The sequence below is a fragment of the Peromyscus leucopus genome, chromosome 8a, assembly GCF_004664715.2.
Source record: "Peromyscus leucopus breed LL Stock chromosome 8a, UCI_PerLeu_2.1, whole genome shotgun sequence".
Taxonomy (NCBI): Eukaryota; Metazoa; Chordata; class Mammalia; order Rodentia; family Cricetidae; genus Peromyscus; species Peromyscus leucopus.
Genome location: NC_051085.1, coordinates 47,191,197 through 47,213,040, shown reverse-complemented (window position 1 = coordinate 47,213,040; position 21,844 = coordinate 47,191,197). Strand labels below are relative to the sequence as shown.

The 21,844-nt window shown below is 45.7% G+C and overlaps 1 protein-coding gene across 1 annotated transcript in view; it reads right to left on the bottom strand.

The window, feature by feature from the left end:
* Arid1b (AT-rich interaction domain 1B) overlaps positions 1-21,844 on the bottom strand; it is a 382,103-nt gene that overhangs the window by 323,567 nt on the left and 36,692 nt on the right. Inside the window, 1 exon segment of the mRNA XM_028888631.2 lies at positions 13,000-13,194. Coding sequence (XP_028744464.2) covers positions 13,000-13,194 — 195 coding nt within the window.

Sequence of the window (21,844 nt, the reverse complement as noted above, 5' to 3'; positions counted from 1 at the left end):
AGAGTCTAGTCTGCAGAAAGACAAAGGGGCCTGTAAATGGCTCTTCCCACCAAGCCTGATAAACTAAGCCTGATCCCCAGGACGTAGGGGCTGGAAGGAAGAACCAACCACTACAGACTGGCCTCTGCCCTCCACAGGTACAGAGAGGGGTTGATTGATTGATGAAGTCATTGGGAAGGGCAGAGACATGCCAGAACAGTTCTGGAGTGCACAAAGCCAGGCACTCCACGGCCTAGAAGACAGAAGGGCACTCCTACCTTATGACCATCTCTGCCTCCACCCCTACCCCTATAACAGTGCTCTCCCCACACCACCTCAAAGAGCCTTCTCTACACACTGAGAAACTCTGGGCCTATGATCTTCAGGGCTATACTCTCTAGCAGAGGAGCAGAAGTCTCCACTTTGCATATGTAGGACTCTGGGCCAGCCTCCTCTCCCCAGCTGACCAAGTAGCACTATTCCCGAGACATACGGGAAGGTTCAGCAGGTACCCCAGCACTGAACAGCCCAGAAGACAAAACAGCCAACGAACGCTAAAGCCCTGTTTCTGAAGCAGAAAAGAGGAGCTCCCATGGGACAGCTTAGCCGCTAAGCAAGGTTTCAAGACAAATGACCACATCATCCAGCAAGTGCACCTCCACTCACCCTCTAGTATGTGACCCAAAGACCAGAAGATCCCAAACACCAATACCTGCTTTTTACCCATGGGGCTCACTGTAAGTAACAGGTGGAAAAATCAACAAAACATGGTCGGTCCATACAATGACCCATTACTAGGCCATAAAATGTAGTGAAGTATTGAGACATCAACAGACATAAACCTTGAAAATCATACCACGTGGAAAAAAGCCAGACACAAGGGTCATATGTGACATGATCCTCTGTACAGGAAACACCCAGAATAGGTAGGATAGAAAGTAGCCTAGCAGCTGCCAGGGGCTCGGGGAGAAGACGATGAAAAGTGGCTGCTTGGCTGGCACAGGAGTCTCACTGAGTGTGCCAAATGTCTGAGACGACAGGAGACGGCTGCACAACACTATAAATGTTTGGGGTGCATGCTTTTCAATGGTTCATTTTATGTTGCATGGATTTTACGTCAAAAAATTACTCTAGAGAGTATGATAGGCACAATGAGCAACATTCAATTTTCTTTTCTCTTTTCATAAAGATTTATTTTTACTCTTAATTACGTGTCTGTGTGCACAACTGAGTACAGTACCCTCAGAGGCAGGGGTGTCAGATGCTCTGGAGCTGGGGTTGTAAGCCTCAGGGCTGCCCGAGGTGGGTGCTAGGGACCAAGCAAGTCATCTGCATGAACAGTGTGCATTCTTAACCACTGATCCACCTCTCCAGTCACAATTTCCTATGTGTTAAATGTCACAAAAGACTGTCCACAAAACGAACACTCAAAGTCAAAAGGGAGCTTCTTTGATTTTGATTAGTCCTTTAAAAATTCAACTGAATTCCTGATGCTGAGACTCGTTCCCATTTCGTAGAATCACAAATCGATGCTGGCATGGGCTCAAAGATCAAGGGCTGCTAACCCGGAATCCCTGTCTACTGTTCAGCAAGGGTGGGCATTTGGGCGGCTGATTAACCTTGCTTCGCTGTGTTCTCCCCTGCAAGGTAGAGATGATGACAAGAACATCCATCTCTGAAGACCAGAGACTAAATGGGCTAGCCCAAGCAAATGGGGACCCAGACAGACTAAACACTTGGTAAATATTAGCCACCATAACTGTGCAAAAAGGATACACAAAAGTGTTGAGGAGGAAAAGGCAGAAGTACTCAGCAGGAGATGGACACAGAGACTGCCACTGTCATCTACTCTCAACAGTCTGGCTTAGACTGGAAAAGGAAAGAGCAATGATAGTGACCAACGGTGACAACATGAACTAAGCCCTTCAAAGGCCCTCCCTCCACTAGAACAAAGAAGAGGAGACCTAACACCGGGGCATGGTGACACACGCCTGCCTATTCAATCCTAGTGCTCTGGAGCCCGAAGCAGCCTGCCTGGTCTCTGGAGCTAGGTCCAGGATAGCCTGAGCTAAACAGAGAAACCCTGTCTTGGGGGGAGAAAAGAAAGAAAGGAAAAGAGAAAAAAGGAGAGGAGAGGAGAGGAGAGGAGAGGAGAGGAGAGGAGAGGAGAGGAGAGGAGAGGAGAGGAGAGGAGAGGAGAGAAGTCTAAGTCACACATCTGGGGTAGCTATAAGCTCCGAGCTCCTCAGGCCCTGTAAAGCACATGAAGATATTGTCTGCTAAGAACACAACCTTTAAGCCATGGACGTGGGTGTGAAGTGCTGGAGCCTATGCCCCCTCCCTGTTCCTACCACCACATGTAGAACGCTGCTGCTCCGACATTAAGGAACAGTCTTTGCCAGAGCAGCAGACGAGGCAGCGGCCGGCATCCGAACTACCCCAGAGCCTTCCTCAGTGCACATGGCAAATGGCTACGGTGAAGATAACGACTTGAGTTTCTATTACGTGTGAGCCACATCCAATTCAGCCACTCTCCATTTTCTAGGTTCTCTGACCATCTGCCCTTACTTACACACTACACCTGGTCCCAGAGAAAATTCTAGAAACATACTCGGCCATAAGGTAGGATAGCAGTATCTCTAGTCTCCATGAAGTATCAAGTAGAAACAAGCATAGGACTCTGATGTTACAGTGAGGGCAAGACACAGTGTACTTGTATTTGCACACTCAGGACACAGTGTACTGTATTTGCACACTCAGGACAGAAACTTCCCTGGGACCCTCGTGATGATTTATATCAGAGACCAGAGCCACATACAATTAACACCAGGCTGGACAGATTCCATCTTGTCTTTGAAAGTGTTCTGAAGTGCCATGTCAGGGCTCATCTAAAGACAGAACAGCTGAGGGAAAAAGGCTTAGCGGAGTCTGCACCTGGGCAACCAATGGATGGAGCTGCCATTGAGGCGGGGCGAGCACAAGATGTGACAACCGAGCGGGAGATGATTACACGAGAAACTCTGGCTAGAGAGATGACTCCGTGGTTAAAAGTGATTGCTGCTCTTCCAGAGGACCGGAGAATTCCATTCCCATCACCCATGGTGGGCAGCTTACCAGTGCCTGAGACTCCAGCTCCAGGGTACCAACTTTCTCTTCTGGCCTCTATGTGCGTGTACACACACACACACACACACACACACACACACACACACACATAAATAATTAATTAATAAATAAATAAATAATAAAATAAATCTTTTGAAAGGAAGAAAGAAACTGCAATTGCTGAATGTCATTCTGTGTTCTTACAAAGCCTCCAGAGCCAAGAAACTGGCCCCACAATGGGAACACAGAGGCAAGCCCGCTCCCGCCCTGAGGCCGCAGGGATTGGTGTCTTCATTCTTTAAGTTAGATCACGCAGAACAGGTTTGGATTGAGAAGGATGCATGCTGCAGGCAGGCGGCTGATTTTCCCATCTAGGTGGTTGTCCCAGCAGGGATGATGTCCTAAGTCCTACTCGGAGTGGACCCCTGCTGAAGGCCCTGCCTTCTCCCTGCTCAGGCTTCAACACTCCTGTCTGTAGGGAGATGGTAAGAAAATGTCCCTTCTGCCGTGGAACTACCTCAAGTGTGCCATGATGCATCTGAGACCAGTGATGTTCCCAAGTTTCTATTCCTGCTCTACGCTACTGAAGATAATGTGGAGGACACCAGCAAAGCCTCCGAGCAAACCACCAGCTCTCCCCAGCAACTCAGCTGGTTTTTACATAGGAATTCCACTCTTTCCTTTCCTCTCCCACCACTTACATTGGGCCAGTTCCTGGGGAGAAGACCCCATCATGCGTCTTCTGACCTATGCCAAACAGCACACTCAAGAAGATAGAAAAACGTCCCTTTCTCTCCGTGAAGCTACGACACAGAGGGGTCCCTCCATAGGCATGAGCACATAAGATTGGTAAGAAGTGACTCCTGCAATACTCAAGAGTCAAACCAGGAATGTCAAGAGGGTATGGAGGCCAAAGGAAGGTCCTTTTCTGGCTGCCCTTTTTAGGGAAGCATCTGATGCACAGAGCACACAGGCCAACAACGGTGTACTCTGACCCTTCTCCCAGGTATTCCTAAAACCAGTCAGGATAAACTGGCCATCTGGGAGCATCCAACTCTCACCATCCATCTTCAGCAGCCACTGCATGAAGGTCTGCTCTCTCCACACGTGAGCACCCCAGCCTGCCCACACTTCCTGAGGTTCATCTGGACAGGAGGACCCTTTCCCAGCCTTCTAAGAACCAACCACTGCAGCTATCCAGGGAAGCTAGTTGTGCTACCACCACTAAGTAAGGTGTAATACCTCAGCAAAGACAGATTTCTGCATTTAATTCCAACATTTGTACATTCTGCTACTAGTCTTACTTTGCTCTGAATGCTGGCTATTTTTAAAAGTTGACCTGGATCATAGCCCTTCCTTGACCAGCTGGAGAGACAATTGCCCAGGGTGGCTAACTAGTTGGCTGGTTGGCTGATTGACTGGTTGGCTGGCTGGTTGGTTGGTTGGTTGGTTGGTTGGCTGGTTGACTGGTTGGTCAGTTGGTTGGTTGGTCGGTTGGTTGGTTGGTTGATTACTTGGTGGACTGGCTGGATAGTTGGCTGGCTGGTTGGTTAGTTGGTTAGTTAGTGGACGGGTTGGTTGGTTAGTTGGTTTAGTAATTAATGTTCTTACTCTGAATCGATACCAGTAGAGATAAATTGGGCTAATTTTGTGGAATATGAATTTGGCTCATTTTGTGGAATACAGTCTGTTTCTACATATTTCTCAATAGAAACTGGGAAGATAGGTAATTCCCGCTCTCCTATATAATTATCTAGTAACCTAAATTTGGTGTGGAACGATTGTAAGTAGGTAAGAGATGTCTGTGATATGTATTTATATGAAATTCTCACATACAGATCTGAGCTCTAGAACTTCCAGAAATTTCTAATACCTCAGATAGGTAGATTCTTCTCAAGACCCAAGGAAGCTTGGATTATAAAGAACTCCCTGGCTCTAGGGAGGTATCCCAATGACTTCTTTCTTCCAGGCCCTGCCCAATCTCTCTCTCTCTCTCTCTCTCTCTCTCTCTCTCTCTCTCTCTCACTCACATGTGCGCACGCATGCACACACACACACACACACACACACACACAGAGTAGTACTTTCTTAATTTACTCACAAGCACAGAATTAACTTTTAAGGTTATATTTCAAGACTATACAAGCAAATATCTGTAATTTATTATATATAAAATAATCAAACTGCCATTAAGATGTTAACTAATGACTAGCTATTAATATAAAAAGAAAAAAGCTTCCTTTTCCGCTGTGGAAAGACCCATCTTACAATACAAAAGAAGCCATGGGGCCCCTGGCAGGGTTAATGAGGAGTGGAAGCCACGGCTTCATTTACACAGTTTACCTTGGTGTTCACAACACAGGTCCCTTTCTGAGCCACTGAGAAACTGAGGGCCTCTCCTTGCTTCCTTCACAACTCTAGGTAAAGTGTGCTAGCCTGACGGTTTCCCATTATCAAAAAGACATTCACATGCCATGCATCCACAGGACAGATATTCAAAACACATGCTGCCCACGAATAACTTTACAAGTAAAAAAGTTTAAAAGAGCACACTGTATTCATTCCAACAATTCCGCTATCACTCCTTTGGTTTTGGAAAGAATTTTCGACATTGAGGGTAGTGGTCACGTCTACACAATTTGTCAAGCCATCAGCCCATTTAAGACTGCTAAATGACCAGACTAAAATCTCATCCTGAAATCAAAGGTCATTCGCTCACTGGTACTTCAAAGTTAAAAGCCAAGCCAGGGAACCTGGCAGTCACCCCCTAATTATGCAGATAAACACAGTGGGGTCTAGAGGTCTCCATCATCGCAAACAGGTTAATTAATCGGCAAAGACTATGTTGTCCCAGCTACTGATTCTGGGCCCGTTCCAGTCCTTTAGGGTGGGGTGACTTTCCGACTTACTGCTATCAACCAGCCTGGAAGTCTCCTAACGCTCATATGCAGCTGCCCACGATGGCTGGGCCATTGTAGTCAGTTGGCATGGACACAGGCATCACCCGCAGTCCTCAGGGCACCAAACTGGCTTCAGAGATGCCAACCTCAGCAGAGCCAGAGGGCCACCCAGCCTCATGCAACACTTACGCTCTCTGTGAGTTTATCTTGGGGGATTTTTGTTGTTTTATTTTTCAGGGAATGCTGCTCTAAAATGTGGTTGATTGATTTCATTGATGTGAACTGTTGGCCTTATTGCTAAAATTTTAACAAAAATGTATACTTTTTTTGTGACAGCAAGTAAGTAAAATTTATTTAAAATATATATTAAAGTGATTCTAAAACCACCTGCAATAATCACTTACGATTAAATGTAAAACTATAGGGGCTGTAGACATGGCTCAGCAGTTAGAGCACCTGCTGCTCTTCCAGAAGACCCAGGTTCAATTCCTAGCACCCACATGGCAGCTCACAACTACCTGTAGCTCCTGTTTGGGGATCTGACACCCTCACACAGACATACATGTGATCAAAACACCAATGCACTTAAAATAAAAATAAATCACTTTTAAAAGCTTGCACTTTAGTCAGAAACAAGAATTTAAAAAAATTAAAATTTGAATAGGAAAGTTGGCTGGTATTTGGGATTGGAGTCTCTGTATGTAAGATACACAGTAGAAATCACACACAAAAGGCAACAGTATCAACACAGTAGAGAGCAGAGGCTATTTCTCCTCTAGGACATCTAGAACAATGGAAATGTTCTATGAAAAACAAATGCCAATGTAGCTTTCCAGAGCAAAGATGAAACCAGTCACATTTCTCAGGAATTTCCAAGAGGAATCCCATCTTACTTGTAAGAAAAGGTAAAGATTTGAAGATCTAAAGCTGAACTCACAGCACGCTCTCTTCTAAAACAAGTTTGGTGACAATGTTACACTGTTTCAAATGTGCTTCCATTTAACTGCAATGTAAGCAAGTAAATATGTGACTCTATCTACAAATTCTTCTAGACACATTTTTTGGTACGAACCTCCATCTACAAGGAACTTTGGCACCAACACTGGTGACCGCTGCTATCTATCCTCGTGGAAGCAGGTGTGTGATCCACAAGAGTCTCGTGACAAACCAGAAATACCTGCGTGTCCGCTGCGTAAGAACTGCAGCAACCAGACAGGCGAGGCCAATGAGAGGTCATTGTTTACACAAATGTTCAATAGCTGAGAAATGCAAGCATCTCAGGTGCAGAGCAAAGCTGCTTGGTTCCAGTCTCTGGGCACACAGGACAACCACCCAAAATGCAATGGACCACACAGCCACGGCATTTCATAATTCTAACAGCAAAACGCTTGCCTTTATCTTGTTTAGTTATGGGTTTACATTTATGTATCCGTATACACAGAAAATACGTTTAGCACAAAGGACACATTATGTGAAAATGTCACTGTCCCACGAGCACGTACACACTCAGACATGTGGGGATGTCTGAATGAATGTGAAGCTACCCTAAACTCCAAGACTGAGTGTAAACATGCCAGGCACCTATTCCTCTCCACTGCCCCATGTTAAGTCTTCCAATCATACCTCTCAAAAATAGGAGAGCTAAGCTTTTTTTAGACGAAACCAAAACTATGCCTTTTCACATTTATGATACAGAGAACCTTTAGCAAGTATTTCACACCAAAAAAAAAAAAAACACTATGGAAATGTTGTTTGAATCAGTCTTCTCTCCATGAAGTTTATTTTTCATAATAGCTGTTCAAATTCTATCAAAATATGTCTTTCAATTAAATGCAAAAAAAAAAACAAAAACAAAAACAAAAAAACCAACTTCTGGACTACACCAAAAATATGGTAACAGAGGTAAGAATCCTGGAAACTGTCAGTTGCCTTAATAGCCACAAAGAAAAGATTTATTTTCTCCAAACAATTGTAACGTTTGTCTCCTTTTTAGAAACATCTACTGCCAAAATAAACATGTGCGCTGGAAGATGCATTTTGGCTGCAAAGATGGTCCCACAGAAAGATGCTTCTGTCTGAAATAAACATCTTACTCCAAACATGCAGTGGAGTAGAGATGGCCAGATAGCAGAAATGGTAAATAAACACAGATTTGAATGTCCACTTCATTTTAAGTCATCTTCAAAAGAATCTGTTCTTATTCAGTTTGCATCTCAGTTGAAACTGAGATGCTCAGATACAACCCCCTAACAAAAATTACTAACATCTACTGAATTTGGCCACTTTCAAAACAATGATCATATACCATGCTTTGTTGTAAAGGTCTTCACAATACAGATACTTTGTAAAAACTGAAAAAAGTTGCTTTTTCTCATAGAAACACTCATACTCTGAGTGTGGTGGCATGGGCCTTTAATAACAGCACCTGGGAGATAGAGGGAGGTGAATCGCTGGGTTCCAGGCCAGCCTGCCCACCTGGCAAGACACTGAGAGAAAGGAAAATAAAGGAAAAGAGAGGGAGATAGAGGGAGGGATGGGGGGCAGTGAGGCAAGAATGGAGAGAGGAAGGAGGGAGGAAAGGAGGGAGGCAGGGAGGGAACACTAAAAGCAGTTACTCAAATCTTTAATTCCTTCCATTTCGCCAGCCATATAATGACCACGGCATCTTGCTCCCAGAATGCAGCATGATAAAGATACCAAGCCAGGACTCACAGACCTGGGAGAACACCTCTGAAGGTGTTTGTAATCTACTGACACAAACAAGCAGCAGCTTCTCCAGTCTACTGCTCTTCACGGCTACTTATTTTGTATAAAACTCTCTTAGAGTGCATAGGCAAAGGCCCATATTTGTGAGCACAGAAGCCGCGGAAAAATGAGGCAAGACCTTTGCGAATCCACATCCCTGACCTGGCAAAGAACAACCTAACTTCTTTAGGTCAAATAAATAAATAAATAAATAAACAAACAAACAAACAGACCACCAAACTGGAAACCCAGTCCATGACAAGCTTGATGCTGCACCTGTGTGTGGCTCCGTCCTAGATGAAACCAACAGTGTGCTTCTGCTAACCACCTCCAGGTCTGCTCCAGGAGCTTGGAGGCAGAACAGTCTCCAGAGGCAGAGAAAATTCATTTCTCCCCTCAACTCCATAAAAACCGAGTTCTTAGGGGACCGTGCAAAGCTAATCTGTTGAGGCATGTATCTGCCTGATGTGGGCGAGAAGAGGGCGAAGACCGCGAACCTAGTTCCAGTCGATAAAGACGGAAGCAGCACGCTATTACCGCGCCATGCTTCAATAAGTCAGTCATGGGGCATATCAAACCTAAAACTGCCACTACACAAATCAGGACCATCGGGTTTAATGCTAATATCAAATGCTCAGTGGCCAGTCCTTCCCACCGAGAGACAGGAACTGAGCAGGGATGCTGTGCACAGGAAAGGCCATACAAGCACCGCAGTTACTAATGGGATACACATTTAAAATTCCTATCACAGGAGCGGAGTGCCGGCCAAGAATCAAACTGTGACCCCTGAGCCAAAGGCAACTTACCACTCAGCTGGTAAGTGGGCAACTCAATTTACAAAGCTGAATTCCTGCATTTTAATCCTCTGCAGAAATATATGAGCAATGCTAAATGAACTGGATTCAGCTCATTAGAGGTTCACAAACCAAACACAGGAAGCTCTGGAAGGCATCCAAAGCAAAGCCATGCCTAGGTGGCGATGTCCACTCAATGAACACTCAATGTCATAATTATCTTCCAACTTTTTCTCGGGAGAACATTAGTCCCTGTACTGAGGCTCTACCTCAGTGCTGAGCCAATTACACCGACCCTAAGAAAAGACATAGGATGAGCACAGCAGCCAATCACAGCGTCCAGACCTTGTTGTATACACATTTATCACTTCCAGATCTTGGAGAGGAAAAAAAAAACAAAAATAAAAACAAAAAAACAGACCAAAGCCCATTGTGGTGGCACAAGCCTGTGATCTTAGGGGACAGAAGCAGGAGGATCAGGAATCCAGGACTACTCTTGGCTACACTGTGAGTTTAAGGCCAGTTTAAAATCCTGTCTTGACCGGACACGTTCAAGTGCACATGTGCAGAGGCTAAAGTTTTATATACAGTGTGTGCACATGCTCTAACAAGTATCTCTCAAAACCTTTACAAATTACTCTCTGATCCCAGCTAGTAAGAACTGCTCCATGGATTTGGTATTATACATGCAGTATTACTGGGGGAGAGCGTGCCGCTGTGGTCCAGTACTTGTTCATTATAAATGCTGTGTGTACTAGGGGAGAACGCAGTACCTCAAGTAGGTGTGTGCTGAAGCATGTGCAAGGCCCTGAGTTCAATCCCTAGCGCTGGGGGGTAGGGGCAGGGAGATGGAGGGGGTAGGGGCAGAGAGATGGAGGGGGTAGGGGCGGGGGTCAATATCTGAAGCTGTAGCTCCTTTACTACGGTAACAAGCATTCAAACAGAAATCTATCCCCAACTATTTTTCAACTTGGAATTTCAAAATGAGACAAGGCAGTCTTATAAATAAATGAAAGGGCAAAATTGGGCAGATTAGAGCCCTGATTATGATTAACTTGGTATGAAGGCTTGAGATTTCTACAGCTAGGATATTCACTTTCTCACCAAATATACTATTTTCTTTTCATTATCAAAAAGATCTGTGCACCTGGATTGGGTATTTATTTTTGGTTAGCAGGAAAACACCCAAACTAAAATCTTAATTTAAACCGTGCCTAGGGCAGGGGAGATGGCTCAGTGGGCAAGGATGCTTGCCACCAAGGCTGAACTGAGTTCCACCGCTGGAATCCACGTGGAGGAAGGACAGAAGCGGCTCCCACAGGCCGCTCTTCGACCTCCACACATGCTGTGACACTTAGGTAATTATTAATGTTTTTAAAAATCACACAAGACGGGCGGTGGTGACGCACGCCTTTAATCCCAGCACTCAGGAGGCAGAGACAGGTGGGTCTCTGTGAGTTTGAGGCTAGCCTGCTCTACAGAGCAAGTTCCAGGACAGCCAGAGCTACACAGAGAAACCCTTTTTCGAAAAACCATTAATTAATTAATTTCACAGAAAAAGCATTTGCTGTAATACTTGATGGGTAATCATCAATGTGTCCTTTCAAGTAAATCTAAGAGTTATCAGATTTTAAAGATAAGTAAAGATCACGTAGTTACATAAAGCCAAGAAGGTAAGAAAATCAAGACTGTATTTTAGTGCAGACCTACTGCTCACTCCACACACTTGGGGAAGAGAATAATGTAAAGAAATTTCCTTGGTAACCATTCTTCACAAACTTACTGTATTTGGTTCTTGCTCTGGCTCAACAAACTAAGCCAACTTCTAAAACTAACAAGACCTGAACTCAGGACGAGAGAAAGGACTCTGTAGCTCTCTCGCCCAGGAATGCCTTCACAGCCTCATGTCAAGGAAACGCGGGAGAAGCAGGCTGGGAAGCACTGGTGCCAGCATCGCACGGCTCGAGCCCACCCACCGCCTCTCTGCCTCTTTCCTTCCGGAGCAGACACAACTGCTCACCCAATACATGGACTGCAAGTGCCAGAGGCCTTCGGCTTCCTGCTGCGTGGGCTTCTCCTTCACAGAGAGGAAGGAAACTCGAATAACACACAGGTTCTTGGTGGGGGACAGCTGAGAGCTGCCATTTTTTTATTTATCAGTTATCTCCCCAGCAATCAGCAGCTTCAACTCTGAAAGAAAGGGTAACCTGGAATAACAGAAAGCAAAGGGTAACCTGGGATAACAGGAAGCAAGCTGATCCTTGCACTCAAGAGTTGTTCTTTTACTATGGAGTGAGGTTGCCAATAATGCACTGGTGCAGTGTAAGGAATCACTTGGGACTGAAGGGCTGACCTAATTCCATCTTCCCCTACAACTGCAAGGTGAGGACAGACAGAACTCAACTACAGAACACAGCCTCAGATGACTGAATCATGGAGGGGTGGTACACAGCTCAGTATCGAGTAAAATGCTGTCAACAGCTCTTCGCATCCATTTTCTAGAGAACCAAAGTTCTGTCCGACTTGTTTCCTCATGGAAGAGTTTTGGTGAAATGCAGAGAATTTCCTGGGAAGAAAGGCTATTAATGGCTACCATGGCTTAAGGGGCAGCATTACAGGGCCGCCCCAGTCTGGAGGCAGTAAAATGCATTTCCCCCAGCAGCCTTACACTCTCTGGGGATGCAAGGCCTGCTGTGGCAATTTGTCAATAGCCTTTCTGGTGATCCTAGGCACTAGGTACCCTGACAGCCTGGATCTAACTGTGTCCTTCCCAAGGCCCATGCCTCCTCAGGCCAGCTGAACAAGCAAACCTAAGAACCCCGAAGACCATGAGCTGAGGCTGCTAGAAGACATGCAGCATGTATGGGTAGTGACACTTGATTCTGAAGGGGAGAGAAAGATGGGGTCTTTCTCTTTGACAACTGACCCAATTCACAAATGAATGGAGAAACCTTTGCTAGAGCACACCACAGAAATCATCTAACAGAAGTAACTTTCTGGGAAACTTAAGCTGATGCTAACCCAGGCTGGTGGCACACACCTGTATCCCACCACAGGGAGACCACGCTTGAGGGCAGCCTGGGCTAACACAATCAGACTAACTCAAACAACAACCAAATAAAACTTTGAATGACTGGAAAATTCATGTGAAGTCTTCTCTCAGCTCCGCATCTGAGGAGTTCAAGCTCAGAAATGTAAGAAAGTCAAGGTCACTGGAGCAGCAAGATTGCCTCCTACCAAGCAGGAGCTTTGTCTACTTTGTTGCAAGATCAATTTCCATTTTTTTAAAAAAAAGGGAAAAAAAGTGAAAATGGTCTACTTCACTGCAAGGTAAACTTTCTATCTTTAACAAAAGAAAAAGGGGGGACATCACAGAAACACCCCCAAATTCTCTCAACACCAATAACACGTAGAAATCCAGAGGAAGAAGAAGAAGCTATCAACACAACACGTGAAGGAGAGAAGCTGGCACCGACCTGCTGCTGTGGGTACTGCATGCCTCCCAGGGCCCCTGGAGCCCGGCCCTGCATGCTGAGGGGATACCGCTGTGCACCGGGGGGGCCATAGGAGCCTCCTGGGTATGGACTGCTCTGCTGCGGCTGGGAATGGGGGTGAGTGCCCATCCCATACAACTGCGGCCTCTTCATCACCATTGGATCCATGGGACTGCCCTGTGAGGAGATAAAGAAGTGAGTTTATTAGCTATTGCTTATAACAAGTGCAGCCTTCGTATTTTAATACATATCTAAAACACAACTATCTAAATGTTGAGATTAAAGACCACAATTCCAAAAACTAAAAATCCAGAACATTAAAGGAAAAGGACTTTTTTAAACTAACTTTCAGAAAGAATTTTAAAATTAAGAAGATCTGAAATGGACAATATAAGGTAAATGTTTTACTTCCTAAGTACCTAGAATCCTAAAAAGCATAGAGAAAACAACGTAATTACTAATAAAGGCAAAGATAATTGGCAACATTTTTTTATTCAAAGTGACATAGAACAATGACATTTTAGGCCTGAGTCTACAAATCCTGAGGGAGTCTTAGTGTTGAGTATTCACGGAAGTAAAAAAGAATTTTAGATAATACAAAATGCTTTTAGATCAAAAATTCCCAAAGATATCTAGTATGCAGCAATAGCCCCAGACTATGAGTCACAAGCTTGTAAACACCTTACCAAACACACTAGTTCAAAGCTAACTCTGAATTTTATTTTTGGTCTGGTGAGTCAGTCCTTGGGCCTCAGGGCCAAGACCAGAGAAGTCGGAGCAGAGGTCAAGCAGGGCCTTCCCAACCTGGGCTGTGACAGTGACAGCTACATGGGAAGCCCCTCAAGGGAGGCCACAGGGTCCACAGCATTCACAAACAGATCCTTCCTCCCAAACCCTGCTGTGTGCCAGGCTCCCAGAACACAAGGCAGTAAGGATGTGAGGACTCTCAGGGAGGGCTGCCCACTGAGTGGGAATCTAGGCTCAGGAGAGGAGGGCTGACACAGAACTCCAGCTTCAGAAGCTCACCTGCCTGCTGTGCCTGGGGACATGGAAGCTACGCGTGTGTGTGATGCAGGAGACTGAAGATTTGCTGAAGAAGGCTGAGGCCAGAGCACGAGCCAAAGCCTGACAGGTCATCTCGGGCTGTCTCTTCGGATGACCCTCTGCGGGCTTTTATAGAAGGTTGTCATGAGAGCCACCTGTTAGGACTGCTCTCTCAGGAAGTGGCTGAGAGAGGGGCCAGCTGCCACGCTGGGCAGGTGAGACAGATGTCCTGAACGGGCAACAGAGATGAGAGGCTACAAGGCCAGACTCCGCGCGCGCGCGCGCGCGCGCGCACACACACACACACACACACACACACACACGGACTCGGAGTCTACAAAGTGATGGAAGATGGATGAGTGGTAAGACACAGATTAAGAAACATGCAATGGGGGCAAGACTGGGAACCAACAGTGATGTTGACATGAAAGGTGATGTTTCCCTGGGCAACAAAGTAAATAAATGTTCAATAAATACAGGGCGAATCAGCAGTAAAGCCCATTAACTTTATTCAGGAAGAATGGTCAATGAGGCAGAGGATCAAGAGTGTGAGGGCAGCTGGATATAGTGAGACTGCATAACAAGACCCTGTTTTGAAGGGCAAGTGGGAGAGGGACAGAGAGAACGATGGACAGAAGAATAAATTAGGAGAGCAATACCATTTAGACAAAAGGGGCGGGGTTGGGGGTGGGGTGGGAGTGGACCACAATAAAACCTAAAGTGTCTGAAACTGCAGTCAGAATTCCAGGGAGCATGTTGTCATCGAAGAGTAGGTAATTTCATGGAGCAACAAGGCAGGCCCCATAGTGAGGGTGGAAAGCCTGTACCAACATTTGGCTAGGACAGGTACCTGCTAAGCTCTGCAAAGAAAGTGTCACTGCCAGAACTGGGGCATGATGGTGGAGGTGAAGACAGAAAGAAGAGCAGCAAGTAGTGAGCCCCACAAACCACAGCTGAGGGAGGTGAGAAGTGCCAGCTTCCCCTCCCTCCACTTCCCACCACAAGATTTCAAGTGGTCATTTCCCTGGGGGTGAAATGACCAGGTGAAGTCACCCGGTGGAGGTCCATTTTCGTGAAGTCATGAGAGCTGTGTGCACTGACTGATGATTTTAGCAGTGAGGGTGTGCACTACATCCTCACGGCGGCACAGAAGTGAGCAGCCATGATGATGGTGAGGAAGATGGGGGGCGGGGGGGATAAAGACATTGTGATCCCAGTGCAGGGATGCAGGGATGCAGGCAGCTGACACACTGCCTCAGTGAGGAGAAAAGAAAGGAACTGTGGGAAATACCTGACCTCAGCCAGAGCCCCCACCCCAGGAACAGACCTGTGGATACAGATCCTGCGAGGACGGACCACTGCATGGAGCGCAGAGGAAATGGGTGTACCCCTGGGTCACACCACCTACAAAATTCACAAGTTTGGGGATTTAAACTCTATTACTTTCACCAACCAAAAACTTTGAACCTAAAATAACTGAAAATGAACAGGAGCATATGGTTTTACTCAATCAATACACTGCTCTCCCATAACCCCGGCCTGCCTCACAAACACACATGCTAGCACGTCTGTGGTAACACCCAAAGCTAGAACTAAGCATTTCCTCTGAATATTTACATTGCAGTGTACACTTGTGAACCGAGGGTGTAATTTTTCTCCAGATTTTCTTTCCAACGATAAAACAAGACTTTCTTTGGCAGTGCGAAAAATCAAGGTTGAGCTGGTAATTTCAAAGCCAGCCGAGGGAACAGCAGCCCACAGACAGGCTGCGTACGTTCCCAATCAGGTCAGAGACCCATCAGCCCCGCCCTGTAGCAGCCCTGTGTCCGCATTCGCTCAGCCAGCACAAACACAGGAGGGGTCTACTCACCCCACTCTACCTAACGCCCAAGCTAGACTGCATAATGAAAGCGCGAGGTTTAACAGGTGAGATGCGCAGAATGCCTGCGCTGGGATGCTAGCCCCTGGGATGCATGCTTGCCTTACCAGTGACGAAACTGTTCCGTACTATCTGTCTCGGCAACCCAGTCCTATTTAAAATGCAGTTAATTTGCACTTGAGTCAAAAATGTTAGCTTAACCCTGAGACTCCTGAAATTCAAGAATGTGAAATACAGATTATCTCCATCTCAAAGGCATCAGACCACTCATGAGACTTTATGTATGAAAGCTCATAACTACTCATATAACACATATTATTTAATTTTACCCTTCTCTCCTTATATTCTATTATTAGGCACTCATCCACAATCCAAATTCATCCCTCTGTGAACCTGCTGATTTGAACATTAAAACATGTAATGAAGTATTTCAGCTTCTCTCCAGCTCTTCACTCATTACTAGCTTTATAAAGCAACTAAAACTTCAATCAAAACCAGGACTTTTCCTGAAAAACTAAAGGCTAGGTCAGTCCTCATGTGACATATACTCGTAAATAATTTTGTTTGTTCTCATTTATCCTGGTAGACTATTTCTAGAGTATGACCATTTTCATTTCTCACACAAAATGCATGCTGTGCCAGGCACCATCCACAGTCAAAGGTCCTCCAGCACCTCACCGAGTGGGTGGTTCCTCTCCAAGCGGCATTCCACAATGCTGCACGTGAGTTTCAATCCCATGAGACACATCCCTTGCCAGACTGGATTTTATTACTTGTTAAAACTTTCTCAAAATTCTTCTGTATTCAAATAGCCATGCTTTTCTCCCTCTCTCCAGGTCACACACACCTGATGGTGCCTGGTCTTTCAGGTGGCCAGTGTCTTCCCACAGCCTCCATTTGCCCATCCCAGGAAGTGTGAACTGAGGAAGAGTATGGTGCAGGTTTGAAAGCACATCTGTGTACAGACTCGAAGCACATGGTAACACAGTCCAGCTATATCCTGGCTTCTAAAAGCTGACCTGGAAATTCCCTTCTGTAAAGTATCCACCCAAAAGACAGCAGCTCATACATCTCTAGCGTAAGTTAGAGCATAGCTCAGGGTCACTTCTTCAGAATATGCCTACATACGTATTTATAGCAAAGATACCTAAGTAACTTTATTTTATCCCTAAATATCAAATTAAGGGCCTAATTTACTGAATGTTTTGCTATGATTTTCTTAGCCCAGTTTCTTAAACCACAAACTGGATAAAGATTTTGCAAAAGTCCTCAGAAAGAACCATCACATGTCCGTCTACAAGTGTGTCTACACATCCCGATTAAACAAGAGCTCCCAGAGAGGGGAGGGCCTTCCTCTTCTCAGTCACTGACTGGGGAAAGGAGTCTCTTTCTGGTACTATTCCATCACCTAGAAAGCTGACAAAAATAATCAAACCTAGTATGAACAAGTATTTGAACAAACAGGTATAAGCAGTATAAATGGGGGCGAGCGAGAAGGCTTAGAAGTGAAGTTCTTGCCGACAACCTGAGTTGGATCCCTATGACCCCCATGGTAGAAGAAGGCAACAGACTTCTGCTGCTGCTGTGGGATTATCTTTTTGTACACTGTGAAGATGTGTCTTTGCCAAGGCGCCTTCTGATTGGTTTAATAAAGAGCTGAATGGCCAATAGCTAGACAGGAAGAGGTTAGGTGGGACTTCCGGGGAGAGAGAAGAACTGAAGATGAACTTGGCATGGCATGGAGACACTGAAGAAGTTGGGCATATAGTACAGAGGAGAGGTGAGCCATGTGGCAAAATGTAGATTATAAAAACAGATTAAGTTATAAGAGCTAGTTGGGAACAGGTCTAAGCTAAAGGCCAAGCTTTCATAATTAATAATAAGTCCTCATGTCATTATTTGTGAGCTAAAGGCCCAAAGGAAAGTCAGACTACATCTGCAAGTTGTCCTCTGGCCTTCACACATGCTCTGTGAAGTATATGCACAAGGAGATGCACACACACACACACACACACACACACACACACACACACACACACACGAGTTAGTAAGAGCCACCAAGTACCTGGAACTCTGCAACCTAGAAGTTCAAAGAAAAATGGAACCAACTAAACTAACCTAGCATCACAAAAGCTATGCAGGAGGCATACTACACCAGCACAGAGGGATTTGTGAACAGATGGAAGGTGTGCACAAGACAGGGAGAGGTTCTCAAGTGTGATGCACACAAGTTATGGCTCCATGAAAACTGGTGATGACGAGGAAGCCGCTGGGACCTGTGAATAGCTGCCACCGTAAAGAATCTTGTCCAGCTTTGGTGCTTCCAGTGCCCCGACCTTCTGTGAAATAGAGTTTCTCCAGAGAAGCAGGGCCCCAAAGCTCTTTCAGGAAGAGCACCTAGTCCTTGTCAAGCCTTAAAGTGCCATGGTTCTCAGTTACCACAGAAACAAAGGCCAAGTGCCTCACATTTGGAGGTCACAGGACGGCTCCGAGGGGCAAGACATGATGCTTTCAGGTCTGATCCTTAGAGTTGGGAAACTTACATCCTGCCCCTGAAACTGTGTGTTCTGACTTGTTCTGGGGCAGACTAGTCCATTTACGACCAACCTAAAACGAACTTCACGTACGGAATCAACAGTCTCTACCAGATTCTCCTATCAACACAAAAGTGTCGGCTACATTATCTGATGATAAAGGTGTACCGTAGATCGAGGATATTAGACAAGGCAGAAGAAAAGGCCTCACCGCTGGCTACCCCAACACGGCAAACTACTGATGCCCCAGACCATGATGCCATTAGCGTCGTGACAAGAAGGTGGCGAAAATCCTAAGGACTACCCACCCTATTCTGATGGATCACCACTGTCAACGTTCTTGGGTTTTGATTCTGGACTCCTTAATACATTGTAGAATTGTGGAATTGTAGAATGATAGCTGATGATAAAGGGCATGAGAAGCGAATTATTTGTTCTTAAAATAATGGGGCAGCAATTTTTATTTATGCCACTTTTACTGATGTAAATGTGCCTCGATGCATAAATTTAGAAAAAGAGGTATGTGTTTTCACATACATGTCATCACTGATCATGGACATGGACAGCACACACTTGGGAGGCTGAGGCAGGATTTTGGGTTCAAGGTAAGTCTAGGCACATAGCAAGACCCTGTAATTTTTTTTTGGGGGGGGTCTTTTGGTTTCTTTTTTTAGGGCAGAAAAAAAGAAACACAATTATCTTTTCCCAGTTACATTTTAAGTTTTATCTGAGTTTAAAATACCACCATTATTATTAGAATTATTGATTCCATAAAATATATTATAACCTATAATAAAAAAATAGGTTCCATAACTGCCTATGAAAAGTAACAGTGCAGTGGTGGCGCACGCCTTTCATCCCAGCACTCGGGAGACAGAGGCAGAAGGATCTCTGAGTTTGAGGCCAGCCTGGGCTACAGAGTGAGTTCCAGGACAGCCAGGGCTACGGAGAAGCCCTGTCTCAAACCCTGCCCCTCATGGAAGGCAGGGAGGGGGCAGAGAGGGAGGGAGGGAGAAGGGAGGGAAAGGAGAGAGAAAGTAACAATCTAGGATGCTGACAGCTGGGAGTCTTAACTCCTAGAATGCCGGGGAAAGATTAAGTGTTTGAGCTGGAGTGGTGGTACACATTTAATACCAGTGCTGGGGAGGCCGAAACAGGCGGGTCTCTCTCTCTCTCTCTCTCTCTCTCTCTCTCTCTCTCTCTCTCTCTCTCTCTCTCTCTCTCTCTCTCTCTGTGTGTGTGTGTGTTCTGTGTGTGTGTGTGTGTGTGTGTGTGTGTGTGTGTGTGTATGAGTTAAAGGCCAACCTGAGCTACAGAGCAAGTTGCTGGCCAGCCATCCAGGGCTACATAGTGAGACCTTGTCCCAAAAATTAAAAAGTAAACAAATACACAAATAAATAATCGATCGTACAGAGTCAGGAGTTCATAGAACCACCCTCTTGGAAAGTCATCCAAAGCCTTACCCGGACCATCAATGACAGCAAACCTTCATTTCCAAGACCTCTCAATCCCTTCTCCCACGAGCACGAGTCTCCCTGGTTAAGGAGTCGGCAATGACAAAGAGCCTCACTGTTCCTGCTCTGTACGAACCGCACCTCACCCCAGGTGTCTATCACCAGGAACACTCTGCGGCTTCCTTTTCTACATGGCAGGCAGTTCCTTGTCCTTTATACATGAGTTTGTCTTCACACCTTTGGGAGGTTATCTGAGACACCTAGAGCTGTTTCTCTTCTCAAAGTAAGAAATGCCGATTCTCACCCCTTTAACACAAAAGCTATCACGGTAAGGTCCTCGCTCACCTTCTTCCAGAACCGACACAGGTATTAACGTGCCCTAAAATTTCTGCTCTCTCCACCACCTTCCCTCATCTGTGACTAAAGTCCATTTGTCCCATCTTACATCAGACGGCTGGATTATACGGGACAGTTAAGCCATGTGGCAGAAGTCTGTGTATCTGTTTATTTCCGTTTATTTCTGGTCACTGTTCCTAAAGACATGCTTGTTCAGATCCTGAAGGACCTCTACACACAACTCCATTTCCTAGCTTCACACCAGCCGACAGTGAGATCAACGTGCTTCAGTCAGTCTTTAGCCACACCACTAACGTTCAAGGAAGGCCGAAGAGTCCAGGGACAGGTCTGCACTTTCACAGGGACTCACACAAACCCCCACATGGACTACTAAGTGTAGTCCCAGAGCTCCAGGAGGCCACTGTGATTAGAGTTGGCTGTGGTGGAGAGGGAGAGAAGGGAGTCGTAATTGGATGAGGTGTTCCCTCTAGGCAGAGACCAGTGAGGGGAGAGGGTCCTGTTGGCACCCAGGCCGAGGTGGACACATTGGGTAAAGGGAATGGGGGGGGGGGGGAGATAGTAGAAGCCAAGGTGTGCATGAACTTAAGGGAAGGGAAGGTTTGTCTGAAGTGGCTCGTTGGTGATTGACAGTACGCTGTGGTTGGAGCCCTGCTGTTGGCAGGCCATGTGACTTGGTAAGTCGTGGCTTTGCCGGTCCATAAGTGCTCATCCTGTCCAGCATTGTGCTACTGGCGGGTGTGTGGGCAAATCGGAAAACTCTCCCCCTCAATCAGTCGTCTGCCAGGGAGACAAGAAAATAAATAAATTATTGGCCAGTTGTGCTCTGAGTTCACTGATTTCTGAAGAAGAAAGGAGATTTAGGAAGCTCTTATGGGGTAAATCTGGTGATATCTCATTTCGTCCTCAGCCACACTGAGAGAGAGGGTGACGCTAAGACAGCACCTAAATTAGTGTGACTTAGAAGTAACAGGCAGGGTTCACACCCAGGGGGACCTGACTCGAGGTCCTGTGTCCTAGATAGAATTCATCTCCACCGTCTTCTCCTTAAGGAGCATCCCTGAGCAGCAGCCACAGCAGACCACCCTCTGACAGCCTTGTGCTGATCCCTCAGGGTGCTCCCAAAGGTCACAAAGTCTCCGTGGGTTTTACTGTGTGATGATTTCTCTCCTACCTAGTCTGTCCCAAAGAGTAGAGAGGGTGAGGTTGGAAACCCAAACAGCGGATCAGCGGCCGGCCATCATGGTGGCACTACCCAAGTTCAGAAAGAAGAACAGTTTGGGTTCTCTGGCTTGGGTCTGATTTTTATAAATTAGTAAAAACTTAGTATTAGTTTAATCCCCAAAAGTTCAGCAGCTTATAAATCAATTCAGTAAGTAAATTGTTCTCTAAACCACACTTTTAAATTTAGTTTAGCAAATGTAATAATCTTGCGAACAATCAAAGTTTGTGTGTGTGTGTGTGTGTGTTTAGTTTATTACAGGGTAAATTGGGTCTAAATGGAATATCAAAATAATAATGAAAGCTATTTCCATTTTCCCTCAGACTCTTACTCCCGGCAT